General features: G+C 38.5%; 1 protein-coding gene across 2 annotated transcripts in view; it reads left to right on the forward strand.

Moving 5' to 3' along the window:
* The window catches only part of Prex2 (phosphatidylinositol-3,4,5-trisphosphate-dependent Rac exchange factor 2), a 310,411-nt gene that overhangs the window by 158,722 nt on the left and 130,075 nt on the right, over positions 1-21,614 (forward strand). For both annotated transcript variants that reach the window (XM_006495441.4, NM_029525.1), the window contains exons 20-25: positions 1,549-1,685; positions 4,247-4,364; positions 8,102-8,286; positions 10,246-10,407; positions 17,859-18,081; positions 18,590-18,797. In XM_006495441.4, the coding sequence (XP_006495504.1) occupies positions 1,549-1,685; positions 4,247-4,364; positions 8,102-8,286; positions 10,246-10,407; positions 17,859-18,081; positions 18,590-18,797 (1,033 nt within the window). The remainder of the gene's footprint in view (positions 1-1,548; positions 1,686-4,246; positions 4,365-8,101; positions 8,287-10,245; positions 10,408-17,858; positions 18,082-18,589; positions 18,798-21,614) is intronic.

A 21,614-nucleotide genomic window follows, 5' to 3' on the forward strand; every position in this document is an offset into this window, starting at 1 on the left:
CAGACACTCAGGCTGTGAAACATATGTCCTTCATATCCTCCAAGTATAATAAAGTTCAAACTCCAGGGATGACTCCTGAGAGGGGGTCACTCCTCTACTTATCCAGTCTATCTCACATGTCCCCCCACCCTCACTAACTCTAAGCTTGCACACAAATAGAACTGCTTATGGCCGAGTGCTTTTCCGAATTAAAGCATTACTCACTGATGAAATATTTGCCTTACCTAAGGATTAATTCAGTGTAGAAAAAAACATTTTTAAGAATTAACCTTAGAGGGGACTGAACAGAGAATAAAGTGTTTTAAGTATAAAAGTTTTTAAATCTGTTTATGATTCTTTTATCAGTATATTGTTTGCAGGGGGAATATTTTCTACTGTATGGTAAGTTTTATGGGCATTGGTATAATGTGTGTGTGTGTGTGTGTGTGTGTGTGTGTGTGTGTGTGTGTGTGTTTGTGTTGGAAAATCTTAAGTATCCAGTTAGGACATGCCACTTACATATTTGCTTAGGTACATTTCCATAGGTACACAGTTATGCACCTATAGACTCAAAGTGAATGGATGACCGATAATTGCTTAATTGTTCACACATTCTCTGGCTCCCAAACTCCCATTTACCTTCAAACAACCAGTTGTGATTGCTAATTGACTTGACTTTTTTCCATTAGGAATTGCTCTATTTAGGCTAAAGAGATGATTCAGTTGAAGTCCTTGAACTGTTTGTTAACCAGAGTTTGGATTTCCAGCAATCACATAGAAAAGCTAATATCTTCAGTGCACCCCTATAATTCTAGCACCGGGGAGGCAGGAGCAGGATGGTGTCTGGGGATTGCTAGACAGCCAATCTAGCTAATAATTTTCCCCCAGGAGGGGTGGTAAAGCCTGACTCAAAAAAATATATGGAAAGGTAATCTAAGAAATGCTCTTGTCTATGTATGCAAGCACACACACACACACACACATACCACACACACACGCGCGCACACACACACACACACACACACACACACACACACACATACTGGCAAATCCATACCCCATACACTTATATACACTCACATGAACATGCACACCCACACAGAAAAAAAAATGTCTGCAAGAGTTTTAAAGAATTAATTTTATATGTACATTAAATTATTGGCTTTTAAAAACAAAAGTAATTATTTTAGTACCTATGGATTTAGTAAACTAAGTAAAGTGCATGCTTTTGGTCTTTCAGACTTTTGTTTCACTATAGATTTAGAAAGTTAGATTGACTCGACATAAGAAAGGGAAATGGCTGATCAGCAACTGAAAGGATATATCGCTATGTGCTATTCCCTCCAAATAATCCTTTCGGAGACAGTGGAATAGTCTATTAATCACAGTCTAGATCACTGGTAAAGAACTGGTAGGAGTGAGGGCCATTGCTATCTGAACCAGATTCATCAGGAATATTTTAGTTACGCTTTGAGATGTTTAAACGTGCTTCCATTGGTCTGCATCTGATAAAGATGAATCCTTTTGCTGACATTTGACTTTGACAATAGTCCTCATTGATATTTAAAGGTACTGTGGCTGCAGCAGCTGGCCTTCATCCAGGACAGTGTATTATCAAAGTGAATGGAATCAATGTCAGCAAAGAGACACATGCCAGTGTCATCGCACATGTCACAGCCTGCCGGAAATACAAACGGCCAATGAAGGTAAAGATGAGATTAGAGTTCATTGAACACTTGCATGAAATTCTTAGGGGTGTCACGGACTAGTGCACACAAATTTGGTTTCCAATTTTCTTCTAATTTAAACACAGGACCGTGAATCTCATTATGACAGATTTATCTTATTATTCAATCCTAAAGTACTAGATGTGTTTAAATAGTTGTATTTTGTCATTACATTTTATTTTTGAGGTCTTATCACTTATTTAAAAATCTATTCTGAGGCATCGTTCTTTCTTCCCTCAGTCCTTCTCTCTCTTTCAAATCCAATTGTTCCTAGATGTTGTATCCAGATCCACATGAAAGCTAGATAAGCTCCTCCCTCCGTCCTTCTTATTCGTAAGGGTTTATCAATATTAAATCTGTAGTTATGAAGTATTTTCTTGACATACTTTAGAATATAAAGTGATCAAGAGTGTATAAATATACTCTTTGTAACAAATCTATGAGAAAATCTAGATTTTATAGAATTAAGTTTTAGATACAGTTATTTAGGTAAATGGATTTAACTTTAAAAGAAAATACCAGAATATAATTGGCCTGTGTTTAAATTTTTAGGCACTATCCTTAGATCTGTTAAATACTTTCAGAAAATGATATAAGCACATTCTATTTTTATCTAAATAATACATTAGTATTGGCCTGGTTTTGGTCTTTCAGACTTTTGTTTCACTATAGATTTAGAAAGTTAGATTGACTAGACATAAGAAAGGGAAATGGCTGATCAGCAACTGAAAGGAAATATCGCTATGTGCTATTCCCTCCAAATAATTCTTTCGGAGACAGTGGATCAGGTTATCCAACTAGAGGCATCAGGAACCTTTATGGGGAGGGTCAGGTGTCTTCCTTACTCTGTGTGATGAAGTTCCTTTGCTTTTAAGAATCTGACTGTGCCCAAACTGGGGGATAAATGGCTATTCTTATTGAAGCTTATTGTTTGACGTTCTGTAAAACACTAACTCCACAAGGATAGAGCTGGTTTGTATTGTTTACTAATAAGGTTAGAACTGAAATAGAAAATCAGAAGTTATTCATAGACTCATAGGTTACTCTGGAGCAGTCAATACCTGTTGAGCAGCACAAGTGAACGTGACCTCCATCTCGAGACTCTTGCCTTTCTCTTCCATCAGGATTTCACTAAGTAAACCAAGTGAGCCACTAGAGCTTTACTCCTTTTGCATTTTCCCACCTCTCTCCTTGGAGAAGTCTGATCAGGAAATCATTAAGAGAAACAATGAACTCACTGAGTCCTCTATGACCTGACAGGCACCCATTGCCATGTAATGGAGGACTTAAACCAGGTGACTTAGGAAAACACTATTTTCCTCTGAATTTGACTAGAAGTGGTTCTTCTGAGGCTGCTGGTGTGCCTGCCTTCTATGGGGCCCACACTCAGATATGTCTGCCCAACTGTCCTTCTGAGCTCCTGTCTTGGAATCTTTTACAGGATTTTTCTTTGTGCACAGTACTAAAATATCAGGAGGGAATGTTAGCTCCCATAAACCTCTTCCAGGATAATTCTTGTTACTACTTAACCTCTGGACAAACAGAGTCCTAGGGCCAAGGCTAGGGTGAGGGTGAAAAAGACCTAAAAGAATGCATGGATACTAGGTACCCATAGTGGTTCATTGCAGCCACAAGAACGACCAAGTCAACTAGGATTGTTTCATGTGTATATGGTGCTGAGACTGAGCCTACAGCCTCATGAATATTAAGCATGTCCCTACTCCTGAGTTCCCTCACATCCACAAGCATAGCTCTCATTTTAATGATTTATAGCAGCATACTAGCTAGACATGGTTGTGGAGCTGATACAGAGAAAAATGGATGCTGCACATTATATCACGCTTAAGTAGTTGAGTTCAATTTGATTTATTATCTTATTTGTAAACCTTTAAGTCATGTAACCCTTGAAGCATTTGTTTGGAAATCATCCCATCTGTCTTGCTTCTCTAAATAAGAATGGAACTGCTGTTTCAATTAAAATATAGGATGAGTTATGTATTATATGAAAGGATGTTACGTGACTTAGAAATTCAGCACAATGAGATATGTTCTTCCAATTTATACATTGGTTTGTTTCATAAATACCATTAATATATGAAATCTATGTGTCTGTTAGGACCTTAAGATGGTATGCATGATTATAGGCAATTGGTGCAGCAAATACCTGCCCATTAGCATTTGCATATTTTAAGGTATAATTTATAACTCACCTAGAGATACTTGCTGCACTTGAGTCCGACATTTGAGAACTGTATCCTATTTGAAAGAGTGCATCGTTAGTGTAAATTTGTAGAACACATCTCCTGAAGTGGATTTAAGATAGAAAAAGTTGGAGTGTTGAATTGCCATTGGCTGTCCTTTCTGCTGTTTTATTTCTTTTTCAAATTGTATTACTGTTAAGCCAAAAAATAAACAAGCAAGATGCTCATGCTTCTTTCTAGCATTGACAAACATCAGTGTGTTATTAGTTGTTATGAAGTTAATACATAACCTGGCCCCTATGCAATGCGTCTGAGCCTTCTCCCTTTTCTCCCCTCCAGCAAGATTCCATACAGTGGGTCTACGACAGTCTTGAAAGTGCTCAGGAAGACATTCAGAAGTCCCACTCAAAGCCCCCTGGAGACGGGGCTGGAGATGCTTTTGAGTGCAAAGTAGAAGGTAGGTACTTTTTTTTTTCATATGCTTATACTATTCTTTTCTATAGAGCCTGTGTCTTTTCCTAAGTACTGAGGTGCTTTATTTTTGAGCTTTGACTTGTTACCACATGTATATGTCATTTCATCCATATAAGTAATATGGATAGTGGTTGACATGTGATACCTTATCCTAGTTTGTAGATTCTTTGCTTTTATTTTTCTTGGAGGCAGGTTTCAGCTACTAAATGGCTCAGGCTGGTCCACAATATGTGGCAATCTTCCACCTTAGCATCCTAAGTGATGGGATTACATTTGCACATCCTGTGCTCTGTAGCAGGACCCTTTCAGAGTTTTCCTAGATTTTCTCATTTAGTCATCAAAACAGAAAGCCTCACCAGTTACCTGTTAACCTCATCTGGGAAGAAGAAATTGAGCTTGTTTAGGTCAAGGGTCATGAAGAGGGGGTGGCTTGGGGGTGGGAGAGCCAACCCAGGATTTCCTTCCTCGAGGTGAATGTCATTTAGGTGATTTTGTTCCTATATGACTCATCTATAGTAAGCCCCTATGAAAGCAAGGCAGAAATGCAAACTCTCTCCTTCCACCCCAGGTCAACATCTTCATAAGATCTGCTTCATATAGTCATTTACATATAAGCATCCCCAGGTGTTAAGATAGTCTGTAGCTTCTTCAAATAATTTTTATTATATCCATACCTTGACAAAAGGTGATACGTATATATGCATGTGACACACACACACATGCAGACATACACACTCACACATACACACACGCACACACACATACACACACACTCTTGCACATCTTTTGATAAGGCTCTTGCTTCTTTTTCTGTTTGTTTCTCAGTGGAATAGTTCTTTGAACTGTGTTCAGTGGCTCCTTTACCTATGGCAGTTGAGGCTATTATAGTTATGCCTGGACTTCTCAAATGCCATGACTAATTTTTTTTCAGAATGTTTCCACAGAAGTCCTTGTATTCATTCTTACATTTTTGTTGTGTCCTTCCAACATATTTATTGGTGGAAATCTCTGGACATTTCTATTACACTGTGAATTTCCTCCAAATAAATAGTTGGAAAAGGATCCTCTGGACAACACTTCAGATATCATGTGTGAAAATTTGTCCTTCTCCAGACAGCACCTCGGTGTCTACATCTCTGTTCTTGTGTCCCCAGGGAGTTAGCACACACTACTAGTTATGCTGTTAGTATCACGCCATGCCATTGCCATCAATGCCCACTACGATCTCATTTCCACCTTGATTTCTGACCAAGTGGCGCTATCATCAAGGGTTTTCCGCACTCTTCTCTTTCACGTAATGTTTTGGCAGAATGATTTTTTTCTCTTTTTCTTTTTCTTTTTTTTTTATGTTTTTTAAAAATTAGACATTTTCTTTATTTACGCTTCAAATATTATCCCCTTTCCTAGTTTCCCCTCCAAAAATCCCCTATCCTTTCTCCCCTCCCCCTGCTCCCCAACCCATCCACTTTTAATAAGGATAATTTCTTAAGTCTTCCTGATTGAGCAGCCAGAGAATGTGGTATGCAGCTGGGGTGCCAAACACTGCCCCATTGAGTTGAGGCATACCTGTCTTCTGGCATATGAATGTATGTACTGCCTTGGAAACTCTTCAGATTCTACCACTTAAGTAATTTCAGGGAGGTCCTGTGATGTAACATGGTTAACTTATTGACTGTTGGTGATTAAAATTAACTTCTAATACTCGACGCTACCCCTCCCCCGCCCCCCAGCTCATATTTTGAAGTAATATTAAGGATTACCTCATATGTATAACCACGATTCACAGTTGGTTTCAAAATCTTGTTATGAATAACAAAAGAGCACTGGGGCTATAGCTTAGTGTGTAGAGCACATGGCTAGTATACATAAAAGCCCACTTCACTCTAGCAAGGCATAAACGGGGTACGGCCTTCCAATTGTGCTTACTATTCAGACTCAGAAGGCCTCAAAGATTTCCTTTATTTATATTTATTTATTTACTTATTTATTTTTGTGTTTGTGCATGTGCCAATGCATGGGCTTGTGAGTGTGAGTACATGGGTGTTCATGTGGAAGGTAGGAGGAATCTTGGGTGTGATCTTCAGGAACTCCATCCACATCCTTTGAGACAGTTTCTCTCATCATTCTTGTGCATACTTATTAGGCTGGGCTGGCTGGCCAAAGAGACCTGTGGTTCTCCTGTTTCTGTCTCCTAAGCACTGGGGTTACAAAGGTGTGCCCCTATGCCCAGCATATTTATATGGATCCTGGGGATCAGGCTTAGGTCCCTCCTGCTCCAGAGGAAAGCACTAAACCAACTGAGCCTTCCCTCATATCTCAACGCTAAGGATTTTCTTTAGTGGGAACAAGGGCCTCAGAGCAGCTGTGTTTGCTCTTAGTGTGTGACATCTGTATGCACTGATTATGAGGGGTTTTCTTGTCAAACATTCATACTATAAGAACTATCTCAACCTCATTAGAACAGTACTGTTGTTTTGATAAAATACAATGCCATTGCTCTCAATAGAATTAGGTCCTGAGGCTTTTATTCTCCATTTAGAATAAGTTGACACTAGTCCACATCAAAAGGTGGATTGTTTTATGTGACAGTTCAGACTGAAATGGAGATTAATTTACTTTAAAGTAAATTGGTATTCTATAGTAGACATTTTCGTCCTTATAGGACTTTGGTATTATAAATAAATATTTTCTCCTACTATGAGGCCACATAATAGTTTCTTTTATGAAATTATAGGTACTTACTCCTCAGCTTTTGAATGTGTGCTAAATACAGTGTAGTTAAAAGTTGTGGATGGAAATTTTAGTCTAGTGAACAGTGATGGATTTTCTCAATGAATTCTCTCTCCAAGATGCTGTCTGGGATACTTCAAACATCTGAAAACAAAAATGATCTAGCATCTCCGTCCTGCCTTAGAAATCTGACTGCTTTGTTGTTCTCTGTGATTATTTGATCCTTAGAGCATATTTTCATCCCATGTTTGAGGCCATTTTAGAATCTCTGACTTCAATCCATACACACCTTGTAAACAGACTCGTGGTTATTTGTTATTTTGTGTGGGTTGTTGTTGTTTGTCTGCATGTGTATGAATGTGCACCATGTGCATGCCTGGTGCCCATGGAGTCCATAAGAGGTTCACAGATGGTTTTAAGCCACCATATGGATACTGCAAATTGAACCTAGGTCCTTTACAGGAGCAGAAAGTTCTCTTAACTGCCAAACCTTCATTTAAGCCCCTCACATTCACTTTAAATAAATAAAAAAAAAAAGATGCAATTCTTTCTATAGTGTTTACTTGCTGTAAGTCAGTACATATGTAGTATACTAATCAAAGTGATATATGCATCAGAGTGGTTAGGTTAAAATGGCAATATTTGAGTTTGTCAAATATTTATTTTTTTCCAAAAGTATTTTTGTTTTTTTAAAGCATTTACACAAATAGATATACCATCTATCATATCTAACTTAGATAGCCTTTAAAGAATTCTCAAAAGTATTCAGAGACTCTGAGCACAGAGTCTCTACATGTCTTTAACCCCATCATTCTCTGTGTATTTAAGGCCAACTTGGCCTACACAGTAAGTTCTAGGTGAATCAAGGCTACACAGTAAGACCTTGTGTCAAAAATAAAATAAAACAAAAATATCTAAATAATCAGAGACTCAAAATTGCTTGATGAGGAAGAAGGAATGTGAATTGTCTATGATAAAATTGTATTCCAGATGTCATTGACAAGTTCAACACCATGGCTATTATTGATGGCAAGAAGGAGCATGTGAGTCTGACGGTGGACAACGTCCACCTCGAGTATGGGGTTGTATATGAGTATGATAGCACGGCGGGCACAAAGTGCAATGTGGTGGAGAAGATGGTGGAGCCCAAAGGGTTCTTCAGCCTAACTGCCAAGGTATGAGTGACTCTGCGACATTAAGACTCTTCTACCTAAACTGCAGAACCATCCTCACTTTATCATACCAAATGATTGTGCGTGCTGCAGCAGATAACTCTCCTAACTATTCTCATTATTTATTATGGACTAGATTCCTTTTATTGATTCTAGGAGCTGAGTGTTTAGTTAGGTAAGTCTCCAGCCCAGGCAAGGCTTAGCCGATATGGTAAAGACTTTGCTGTATCTGTTATTGTTGCTACACTCCTAGTTCAGCCCAAAGAATAGATTTCAGATAACTGTCAAGATAAGTTTTTGAATGTACATTATTCATGTCATGAAATAAAAAAAATCAAATTCCTTAATTTCCAAAATGTTTGGAAACTTAGAAACCAGTTTATAAATAGATTCACAGATGTCTAATTGTTTGTAAATGACAATGTCAGATGGTCCTTAGGTGGAAGCAAGGTAGAGAAAGAGGAAAAATCTTAAAATCTGAGTGGAGTGGCATATGCTATAAAAGAATTTAATCTCCTGTTTTTTTTTTCCTAATAGATCCAGATGTGCCCTCTTCACATCTGGCTTTAGTATTTCAGTTTTTTTTCTATCATCTTGTGAAAACTTTGACTTTACAAGTTTACAAGATAAGACACAACTTCTTTACCTTTGTTTGTTAAAACTATTGTTTCAAATATGTATAGTTAAAATGCTACCTATATATCATTAATTAAAAAAAATTAAGTAGGAAAATTAATGTGGTGATCCAAAGGAGATATTTTAAAATAATCATGTTTTAATCTTCTAAAGTTAATTTAAGGATACATTCCGATGTTATAACATTATAAGCATTTTGTATGTTTTCAAAATTCAATCCTTTCTGAACAATATTGTCTTATTAATTAGGACCCATGCAAGATCTTAGACCAGGTGATGAAAACAATTATGTCACTTTACTCTTTAGCTATTTCTACTTCGCAAAATCACATTAGCTTTTCTATGTGTGTAACAGTATGATTTAGTGTGATGACTCAAAGTTAAGACAGACACCCAGGAGCACACATTGTTGATGGTGAAACCCACCTTGGTATTTCCAGATCTGTGAGGGGATGAACCTGTAGTCCACATTCAGTGTATCTGAGAAGCAGGTCTGGAAGATCCTTCCCCACTCACCCAAATCCACACCCTTTCTTTCTCTTTCTTTCTGTTTCCTTCCTTCACTCCTTCCTTTCCTTCCTTCCTTCCTTCCTTCCTTCCTTCCTTCCTTCCTTCCTTCCTTCCTTCCTTCCTTCCCTCCCTCTCTCTCTCTCTCTCTCTCTCTCTCTCTCTCTCTCTCTCTCTCTCTCTCTTATTAGAGTACAAGCAGGCATTAATAATAAAAATAACAATACCAGGAAAAGACAAAATAATCAAAACAAAGTGAATAAAAGTGAAGACAAAGCAGCAGGAGCATATGGGACAAACATTCTCACACAGAGAAAGTTCATTCAAACCAAATCACAAGCCATAATACATAGGTGAAAGATCTGCAAGCAAAAATAAGTGTATAATGCCTATGGGAAGCATTGTGAACACTTTCATTATTCAGCCTTTCAGCAGGCAGTTTGATGGCAGTGTTCCCTGTGGCCTAAGTAAGAAGGATATCAATGCTTTCTCCTTGTTGTTGTTATTATTATTGTTGTTGATCTACCACGAAATTGAGGGGGGAAGTAGTGATAGTGAATGTTTGACGTGATGTTCAGGAGATGTGTACCTACATCACAGTGAGCAGGTTGATCCAGCAGGAAGTCTTTGAAGTCTCCTTGGCTCTCTGAGGAGGCTTTAATCATCCAGATATGGTGAAACCTGAGATTGCAAACAGAGAAGTCAGTTTATAGGCTCATGGAACTAAACCTGGGCAACTACAGTGCTAGCTTATGAAAATTATATGTGCTCGCATTTGAAGTCCCTTTTCTCTTCTTTTGTGTGTATTTATCGCTACAGATTCTGGAAGCCCTAGCAAAAAGTGACGAACATTTTGTCCAAAACTGCACCAGCCTTAATTCTCTGAATGAAGTGATCGCCACTGATCTTCAGAGTAAATTCACCAGCATGTGCAGTGAGAGAATCGAACATGTGTGTCACAGAATATCCAGCTATGGGAGGGTAAATGGTCTGAATTTACACAAAATTGTTACTGAAGTTGTTGCTTTTAAAGTAACATTCTAATTAGACTCTAATATCTTCTTTAATGTGTGTTATGGATTCATGTCTTGAAATAACATTTATATCATTTTCTTGGTCAATTGTTTGTTGCTATAAGAAAATCCTTGAGGCTAAGTAGGGGTTTGTTTGTTTTTTGTTTTGTTTCCTTCTTTTTCACATATTTTATGGTCTCCAGTGTTGTGATTTTATGGGATTTCTGTGCATATTCATGTGTGTGTCCTGTACCTGTATGTGTTTTTGTGCTTTTTCTTTGACTCTTTTTCTCCTGATAGTTTGCTTCTTTCATGTTATTCTGGTTTGTTTGATTTTATCTTATTTTCTTTTTTATTATCTTTCACATTTTTAGATGCTTATTTGTATTGCAATGTAAAAGAGAGAGAGAGAAAGAAAGGGTGTGAGTTTGGATTGGTGGGGGGTATCTAGGAGGAGTTGGGGAAAGGAAACTGTAATTAGAATATAATGTATAAAAGGTCTATTTCCAATAAAAACTAACAAACAAATGAGGGAAAAGTAAACAAGCAAAGGAGTCCTATGAAAATAGATTCCCAGATTCTATATAGTTGTTAAAATTGAGTGCTGTGTCTGCCCTTCTGCCTCATGATAGCCTAAACGAAAAGGGAAGTTACCTCCTATTATCAAAACCATGTAATGGTCATGTACGCATGATTGTCCCATTTAAGGTTATTATTATTGTGGTGAAACACCATGATCAGAAACAACTTGGGGAGGAAACGGTTTATTTGACTGTTCATCATGGAAGGCAGTCAGGACAGGAACTCAAATAGGGCAGGAATCTGGTCGCAGGACTCAAAGCAGAGACCGTAGAGTGGTGCAGCTTACCAGCTTGCTCTCCATGGTTGCTCAAACTTCTTTCTTATAGAACCCAGGGCCACCAGATCAGGGATGACACTACTCACAACGGCCTGCATCCTTCCTCATCAATCACTAATTAAATAAAATGCCCTACTGGTGGCACATACAACCTGATCTTATGTTAGCAGTTTCTCAGTTGAGGTTCCCTCCTCTCAGGTGACTTTAGCTTGTGTCAAGTTGGCATCAAACAGTCTAGCACAATAGACTTTCTTGGGCTCATTTTCTAAAGGATATCTTTCCTACCAGTTTTTTTTTTTCAATTTTACAGAATTTATCTTTGAATAGTGTGTTTACAGCATTTCCATCCCTCACTCCCCCATGCTTCCCTCCTCCATCTCAAATTTATAAACCCTGCCCCCACTGTGTGTGTGTGTGTGTGTGTGTGTGTGTGTGTGTGTGTGTGTGTGTGTACTACTGAGCCCATTTGGCAATGCTTGTATGTACATATGATTATGGCCGATGTTTTGGGGTTGGATAATTTATCATGAAGCTTATCCGTGAAGATAATTGTTTCTCTGTCTGCAACCATTTATTGTCTATAGCACTCATTAATGGTTATAGCCCTGTGAAAATTCTCCCATGCACATTGTTTAAGCAACCATATTGTTGAGTATAACTATACTTGTAATGTCTAGAACACACTACCTAGCAGTAGATTTCCTGTTTCTTTGGCTCTTAGAGTCTTTCTTTCCTCTTTTCTTCGATGTTCCTTGACTCAAGGATGTAGAAGTTACATTGTAGATGTACCAATTAAGGCTGGGTACCCAAGGTCACTATTCTGTTCATTTTGAGCAATTGTCACATCAGGTTTTGTAGAGGCAACACCAAGAAGTTTCATAGGTAGTGCTCATAGATAGGCCACTGCAAAGAATTAGTGACAAAGAATGGATTTCTCTCTCTCTCTCTCTTTTTTTTTGTAACAGATACTTTCAGTGCATAAGCTCTATGTTCCGTAATAAAATGAAAGCAATTTTTTTTTCTATGATAGGCCAGGAAGGAAAGTGAAATACTGGCCTGGCCCTACATGTTGCCAATAGAGGCACAAGAAAAATCTACTTGATGATTCCTGTCCTCTCACACTTAGCACCTAATTAAAAAGAAAGACCAAGATAGATAAAGTGAGTATAGCCATGCCACTTTCACCAGCTAGGAGACCCACCAAGATGCCAGAACATCCTAGCTGCACACATCTGGCTTGTGTGAAGTGCTGTCTAGAGCTCTGTAGCACACACGGTTCTTGTCTATCTATTTAGAGGCATCAGGCAATGTGTGAAACAATTTACAGAATTATTTTACTTTTGTATGTGTATGTGAGTGTGTGTGTGTGTGTGTGTGTGTGTGTGTGTGCGCGCGCGCGCGCGCGCGTGCGCATATGTGTGCCACATGTGTGTGTAATTATCTGCAAAGGCCAGAAAAGGTTATTAGGTTCCCCCAGACTGAATTACAGAGGGTTGTGAGCTACTGATGAGTGCAGGAAACTGCACTTCCATCTTCTAGGAGAGCAGCAAGACCTCTTAATAGCTGCACCAACCTCTCCTCTCACTATGTGTATATATAATCTTACTAATCAGTGAGGTGAGATATACTTTCCCTGTTTCATTGATAAAGTCATTGAAGTTCTGAGTTGTCAGGGAACTTGCTCAGTGGCGCACAGCTGACAAGGGCACTGGAATTTGCAGCTTGCTATCTTTTTATTCTTTTCTAATAGTTGCTCTCATTTACTTACCTACATTTGATGCTATGTTATCTTATGCAGTCTGCATATTAAGCAGTATAATTTTATAAAAGACAAATCACTGGTTTGAATCGTCAACAGTTGTAGATATTATAATACAAAGACATGAAAGGCAGAGTGTGTGTACTGGCTGGTTTTGTGTGTCAACTTGACACAAGTTAGAGCCATTAGAGAGGAAGGAGCCCAGTTTAGGAAATGCCTCCATAAGGTATTTTCTCAATTAGTGATCAATGGGAAAGGACACAGCGAGTGGTGAGTGGTCCTGGGTGCTATAAGAAAACAGGCCAAGCACACCATGTGAAGCTAGCCAGTAAGCAGTACCCATCCATGCCCTCTGCATTAGCTCCAGGGTACAGCCCTGCTTGAGTCCCTGTCCTGACTTCCTCTAATGATGGTCTGTGATCTAGAAGTAGAAGCTAAACTCTTTTCATCCCAACTTGCTTTTTGGTTATGGTGTTTCATTGCAGCAATAGAAACCCTAACAAAGACAGCACTCAGGAGGCACATGCAGACCAATCTCTAAGTTTGAAGTCAGTCTAATCTGTACAGTGGATTCTAGGCTAGCCAGGTATGTCGTGACACCCTGTTCCAACAATAACAAAGGCATCTCAGAGTTACAGGGAGGAGAAATGACATTCAAGTACAGAATGGAACTAGACTAATTGATGAGAAAGATGTATTACTACATGGATTAGGATGGGAGATTTTAGTTCATAGTAATCTTAAAGGAATGAAATCACATTTTTCCAGTGAGTGTTTGGCTTAGAATAAGGCAGTGATATAAAGTGTTCTTGGGTTAGAGCTCGAGTGGAAATGCTGCTAGTCTTTTCCGTGTGCATAGATGTAAGTTGGTGGTGACCTAGAATGGGTGAAAGCTCAGGAGACGAAAGATGGCGAGATCAACCCTGGCTACGTGTGGGCAGCAACACACATGCGTATAATGACTTGATTATGGAGGATTGAGCTCTGTCGTTTCTCATTTTCTACAATATAATAATAGATATAACTGAGGTAAGAGGTGTGAGTGCAGTGGGCTCAGAAGCATAGCATGCCAAGATGGTGAAGATTATCAGTACATCACATTGGTGTGTTTAAAGTGTATTGCCTTTATATAGAAGCAACTGGGGTACTGTGACATTTAAGGTAGATATGGCCAGCTTAATAGGCAGTGATCACAGATGATAAAAAGTTTCTCATTCAATTATAGACTGCATTGTGGTATGTGTCACTGATTAAGTGTCAAAGCTCTATGCATGCCAAGTCTTGTCCCACTTTTACATCTAGGAGCTAACTCTTGCCTCAGATCATATAGCTGAGGAAATAACTGAATTGTCTCTCAATTACATTTATTGTTAATCAAGAAACATCTGCTCTGGTAAGGCCTGAGTACTGTGTAAGCTGTGCTCATTGTCTTCTCAATTGGCTATAGCAAACTTAAAAGAATTGGCTTTTTCATTAAAAGAAGATGCAAGGTTAGCCCAAAAATACGTCTACAACCCCTCCACTTTGAATGGGTTGTTGATAATTCTAGTAGTTTATAGAAGATGAGTTCAATGTGTCTATCAAGTTCATGTTAACAGAAACCACAGACTTTGTGTGAAGAGTCTTAATTCCCACATACTTATTTTGAAACTATTATTAGCAATAGTTTTTTCTTCCAAATGAAAGCTTCAATGTATCCTTAAAAAGTATCCTTAAAACTCATGGATCAGTGTTTTGTTAGCTATCATCAGAGAGACTTGGTCCTGAAGTAGATGGGAATAAATGCAGAGACCAACAGCCAGGTATTACACTATTATACACACACACACACACACACACACACACACACAGAGAGAGAGAGAGAGAGAGAGAGAGAGAGAGAGAGAGAGAGAGAAGCAGACACAGACAGACAGTGATCATTTAGCCCTAAATGGACTGTCTCCTTCAAATCCCTCCCCTCGGAGCTCAGGGAACCCCTTAAAAGGGGAAGGAGGAACACATTTCTCTCACAACTGAGCAAAGCTCATATGAGCTCACAGAGACTGAAACAGATGTGCAGGGTAGCACGGGTCTATACCAGGTTTTCTGCATGTATTGCTTGCTGTGGCTTCTGGTTTCATGCTTTCTGGGCTCCCTGAGTGTGCAGTGTAGTGCATCTCTGATTCTGTGCCTTCTCTGGAGCTCTTTTCCTTCTGTAGATTTATCTTGTCCAACTTTGATATAATAGTTTGGTTTATCTTGTTATATTTCATTTTATTATATTTGAAAAGAATGAGCTGGGCAGTGGTGGTGCGCGCCTTTAATCCCAGCACTTGGGAGGCAGAGGCAGGCAGATTTCTGAGTTCGAGGCCAGCCTGGTCTACACAGAGAAACCCTGTCTTGAAAAACCAAACAAACAGACAAAAAAAAAAAAAAGAATGAATGAAGACCCAGCCACAAGGGTAAAGGCTAACAGCCGAAGGGAGAGGGAAAGCCCATTTGTTCCAATGGACTGTCACTGGACATATCAACCACTTCATAGCCGACCTTGTGTTCAGGAGGTGTTCACCAGCCTACGTGCTCCACAGTTTTCACCGTGGGTGCTTTTATTTGATTACACTTTGGTGGATTTTGTTGTTGTTTGCTTGTTTTATTCTGTTTGGGTGTTGGGTTTTTGTTTTGGTTTGTTTTGGTTTGGTGTGGTTTGGTTTTTTTGTTCTCTTGTTTTAGATGGGCCTTTATTGTTGTATTGGGTTTTTGTTTTTTGAAAAAGGACTTAACGTTAGGCACATACAGAAGAGGAGACGATATGGATGGACTTGGAGAGGGAAAACATGGTCAAAATATATTTAAACTTAAAAACTTTTAGATAATAATAATAATGAAATGTATCAATGGAAGCTAAAGATCTTAGGCTGGCTTTACTTTGTCCTGACTCTAAACATTTCAGATTTTAAAACTTAAGAACCAATCAATTGCAATAGTTGTTATAGCCTGAGATCATAAGAGGTTTCCCATGGACCCGTGTATGAGATAAGACTGGAGCGTCCTGGACAACTGAATGAATCCTGAGCAGGCATTTATTCTCTGTGTAGCAGCATTGCTATTGGCTCAGGTATAAAGCTATGGCTTGCTTTAAGGACACACTTTCCTTACACTGTGCTGAGACTTAAGGCTTTGCTGTCCCACAGGAGACCTGATATTCTCTCCTTCACAGGTCACCCAGGTCAGTACTTCTTCTTATTGAAAATTACCAAATTTCACTTGCAGAAAAAGAGCTTTAATCCTCCATTCCTGGTAAACGTGGTGTTTTGTTTAATATTGTTACAATGTTAGGCAGGTTGGAGTTTTTTAGCACATGGCACAGAGTATGTTCTTACAGATACACCACAGTTGGTTCATAAGCTTAACCTTCCTTCTTTTAGGATTTTTTTTTTTTTATGGAAGTTGTTACTGTGGAGTCCCGAGGCCTAATGTCTGGATATACACTTTTGTATCCAGCTGTGTAGTACCTGTGATGAAGAGAAATTCTTGTTTGTGCCTTCCTCCTGAAGTTATCTGCCTCAGTCCAAGTTCTGATGCTGTAGCAGTGTACCATGGAGAAGTACCAATGAGAAGTAGTTGCTATTCAGCTCACTATGCTAGGTGAAGAACCTGTGACATCTGATCAGCATCTGACAAGGGCCTGCCTGCTGGGTTGTCACATGACCAAGGGTGTTGTATTGAGACAGAGAGTGTGTTGTGGAAGATAGAGACACAGAGGCAGAGAGATTTAGATCTTTTCCCAGAACAACATGCTAACGTGCTCTTCATCTCAACTGCTTGAGCAAGAGTGAAAGAGTTATTCCTAATTATGAGGGAAGGTTATAGGTGCCCTATAATTTGTAACCAGGGAAATGGAAGCTGGCCTAGAATTCAAAGAAGTTTCCTGATGACTTTCTAGATCCCAAAACTGCTGAAGAGAAAATGTCTGGCAATGAATAGGAAAAATCTAGACATACCAAAAATCTTGCAGAAAGCCCAGAGTGAGTGGGTAATGTATGAGTAGAACTATGTTCACATCAGAAGGAGTTTGGGAGCGAGGGGAGAGAGTGCCTTGAAGTAAGGGGAAGCATACTTAGTGGAACCAGAATGCTGGCCTCAGACCACAGAGGGAACGTATAGAATCCACTGGAAACCTTCTGCAAGTTTAGGGTAGCCAGACTTGGAAGTCACAGATCATTTGAGTGGCAATTTATCGTTACTGGTGTGAAAGCAGAATCCACAACCCACCTATAAAGCTCAGCCATCTGGCAGAAAGTATGGGAAGCGCAGCCATCCTGCCACTCCGGGCCAGCACCTCTACAGCTTGCTTCTGGGTCTGCACAGACTCCTGCTTTGGGTGGCTTTCTGGTGGTGCTGGGGATAATCCCATATCCTACCCTTGACCACCTATAGCTAGCTATACTGTTTTATTGACTTGTCTAGTTTTACAACTCTGTTTCCTGTTGTAGGGTGCCTTCTAGCAATTCTTTCTATTAGGCTCTCTCAGCTCCTGGGACCCATGGGTCCAAGTGCTATGAATTTATATGTCACTGAGGTTCATTCTAACATCTAACTCACCCTTCCAGCGTCAGCTGAGCCATCTACAGTTGCTGCCTATGGACTTTGCTTTATTTGGATATTTGGGCTTTGAAATAAATTCTAACATTTCAATCTATTCTTACCTTGATTGTGTAGACGTGCCTCACTTCTCCTTTGATTTTGTCAGGGAGGATGCGTGTGAGATGTCTGAGTCATTGCTGTGAGTTTAACTGGTTCCCACTTCTTCTTTAACTTGCAGTTCTCTCGGGTGCTGAAGAACAGAGCCTGGCCCACCTTTAAGCAGGCCAAACCTAAGATCTCCCCACTGCACAGCAGTGATTTCTGCCCAACCAACTGCCACGTCAATGTGATGGAAGTTTCTTATCCGAAAACATCAACTTCCCTGGGGAGTGCCTTCGGTGTGCAGCTAGATAGCAGAAAACATAATTCTCACGATAAAGAAAATAAATCTGTCGAGCCAGGTATTTTGTCAAGTCATGAATATGAATTTTAAAAATGTATAGCTAGCTATGCCCGCATAAAAGTTCGTAGATTCCCAGTGTGGAAGGAAACCAATGTTTTCATAAGGAAAGGATTTCGGGATATACTTGCTTAGATTATTTCATATAAATATATAAAACTAGTTGACACTTTTAGTATTTCCCTTGAAGAAGGCCAATTGCTTTTGCTTTTCTTATGTATGTGGCTTATCTTGCTGTGAAAAGTTCTTAGCAACCTGAAATGATTCTATAGCTGTGAGAACAGTACAGGAGGTGCAGGAGGAGGGTGCATGAGGCTGCTGTGCATCTTCGCAATAGGACAAGTAAATTAAATATATTTATAGGCTTTAATAACAACGCCTCACAAGTTGTAACTTCTGAGTTAAGATTAGTATTGAATTGGCATTTTATTATACATGACCTTGGGCTTCTAAAATGTGCTGGACTCCATAAGCAGCAATGAAATGATGGAATGATTTCAACTCCTCAGGGAAACTGAGCCCCATGGTGTATATTCAGCACACAATCACAACCATGGCAGCGCCTTCGGGCCTGTCACTGGGACACAAGGATGGGCATGGCCTCCAGTATTTGCTGAAAGAAGAAGACTTAGAAACTCAAGATATCTATCACAAACTTCTGGGCAAGCTGCAGACTGCACTGAAGGAGGTAGAGATGAGCGTTTGTCAAATTGATGAGTAAGTATGCTATGCCGTGCACAGAAGTTTGCCAAAACAAAAGAGTTATGCAAGGCATTGTTTTTGAAAAATATTTTCATTATTGTGAGCATTTTTGTACTAACCATAACAATCTTTGTCGTTCTACCTTATAAATGCTATAAAATGACAATTCATGAGGATAGGAATATTAAATAATCATTTAATTTCAAAAGAAGGAATGTCCCAAGAAGAACACTAAGTCTTATTATAAAACATTACACTAGACTGTGTTCAAAGTAGGGCCCACTGCACAAGTCTGTAGCTCCAGCTACTTATGGAGCCAAGGCAAGAGGATGACAAGTTCAAGGCCAAACTGTGCTACATAGCTGAAGACCAGCCTGGGCAACTTAGCAAGACCTGTCTCAAATATAAATTGATAAAAAGGGCCTGAGGGTTATAGATCAATGGTAGAACAGTTAGCTCCATGCATGAGACCTCCTGTGCAATTACAAGTACCAAACAGGTTCACTTAAAAGTGTCCTAAGAGGGTGTGGCCATTTCCTTGTTGTCCACTATTTTACATTTCAGGAAACAATATTTGAGTATATCTTTTGCAGAGATGTTCATATGCAGTCCATAGTATAACATAACAAATTCTTAGCATATATTAAATGAATTAAAGCAAAACTATGTGTTTCTAAGATAAGTTCCTTTTTCCTATTCTGATTGAACTAATGGACCAATACTTTGGAGGTAGTTCATAAGCTCCTTTGAAACCAGACTCATTGACTTGTTTGTTTGTTTGTTTGTTTGTTTGATACTTAGGATGCCTATGCTCCACAGGGTAGCATGTCGTATTCTGTGTGTGATTGTGTCTCCATCCAGCAGTTCAGTACCATAGAGAAAAAGTGGGTTTTGGAAAAGTTCAATTTCTCAGGCACAGAAGTAAATGTATAATAATGATAGTAGTAGTAGAAATAAATGTCAATATATTGAAATTATAGAAATTAATAAGAAAAGTAATCATCATACTATAGAATATGCTTGCATGTGTTTTCAAGGAGTGGATGTTATTCAATATATTTAGTCCTGACGAGATTCTGAAAGTTATATAGGTGCCCTTATCCTGTATGCTTTGTGAAGCTGTTGAATTGCTAGCAGATGTGAAGTAAATACTTTCCACACATACATCATCCTGCAGTGCTATAAACAGCTCTGTGTAAATGCAAAATATTTATTACATATTCCACACTTCATTTTTTACATGTTTTTAATTTATTCTTCTCTCATATATTGCATCCCAACATCAGTTTTCCCTTTCTCCTGTCCACCCTGACCCCCACCAAATCCACTTAACCTATATTTCTCTTCAGAAAAGGGCAGGACTTCTGTGTGTTTAATTCACTCAGGATGATTTTTTTCTGGTTCCATCCATTTGCCTACAAATGGCATGGTATTATTTCTTTAACAACTGAGTAATACTACATTGTGTAACTATAACCCATTTTCTTTCTGTATTCTTCAGTTGAGGGACGTTTAGGTTGTTTCTAGTTTCTGGCTATTATTAATAAAAGTGCTCTGATCATAGTTGAGTGTCCTTGTAGTAGGATGGAGCGTTGGGTGTGTGCCCGGGAGTGATATTACAGGGTCTTGATGTAGATAAATTCACAATTTTCTGAGACTTTGACTTCTTTTCCAAATTATATCTCCTTGATCTTCAGTTTTCTTATTGCTGTAGCTAAGACTTCAAGTACTGTACTGAGGAGGTGTGGAGACAATGGACAATATTTATTTATTTATTTATTTATTTATTTATTTATTTATTTATGGTCCAGATTTTTGTGTAATTGCTTTTCATTTTTCCCCATTTAAATTGATGTTGGCTATATGATTGCTGTTAACTGCCCTCATTATATTGACATACATCATTATATCCAGAATTTCTCCAGGATTTTGATCATGAAGCAACATTCAATTTCGTCAAAGTCCTTTTCTGAATTGAGTAAGATGCTCATGCAGTTTTGTATTTAGCTTTTTATATATGGTAGATTATATTTGTAGATTTATATATGTTGAACTGTCCCTGAGAATTTTTGCATTTGTGTTTATAAAGGAAATTAGTCCATAATTCCTTTTTTTGTTGGGTCTTGATGAGGTTTGGTTATCAGGCAAATTGGGGCCTCATAAAAAAAATTGGGCAGTGTTCCTTATGTTTCAGTTTTGTAAAATAATTTGAGGAGTATTGGCATTAACTGTTCTTTGAAATTCTGGTAGAATTCTGTGCTAATACCATCTGGTTTTGTTTTTGTTTTTGTTTTGTTTTGTTTTGTTTTGCAGGGTTCATTTAATAGCTGCTTTTATTTTTGTGGGGGCTGTTTAAATTCTATCTAATCTTGATTTAGGTTTGGTAAGTAGTACCTATCAGGGTAATTATCCATTCTTTTAGATTTTCCAACTTGGGAGAGTACAGATTTTTAAAGTATGTCATTATGATTCTTTGAAGTTCTTGTCTATTGTTATATCCCTGTTTTATTGCTAATTTTGTTAATTTGAATGATCTCCTTTTAGTTAAATTGGATAAGTTTTGTCACTCTTACTAATTTTTTAAAGAAACAACTCTTTGTTTTATTGATTGTTAATATTGGCTTGTTTGTTTGTTTGTTTCTATTTGTTTTTTTATTGGTTTCTGACCAGAGTTTATTTGTTTCTTGTCATGTACTTCTTTTGGATGTGATTTCTTCTATTCTAGATTTTTCAGATATGCTGTTAAGTTGCTAGTCTAAAATCTCTCCACTTTTCTCCAGTTTTTATTGTTTTATATTTTATATTTTTAAATATAGGTTCTTAATGCTGTGG

Source organism: Mus musculus, chromosome 1, assembly GCF_000001635.26.
Source record: "Mus musculus strain C57BL/6J chromosome 1, GRCm38.p6 C57BL/6J".
Classification (NCBI taxonomy): Eukaryota; Metazoa; Chordata; class Mammalia; order Rodentia; family Muridae; genus Mus; species Mus musculus.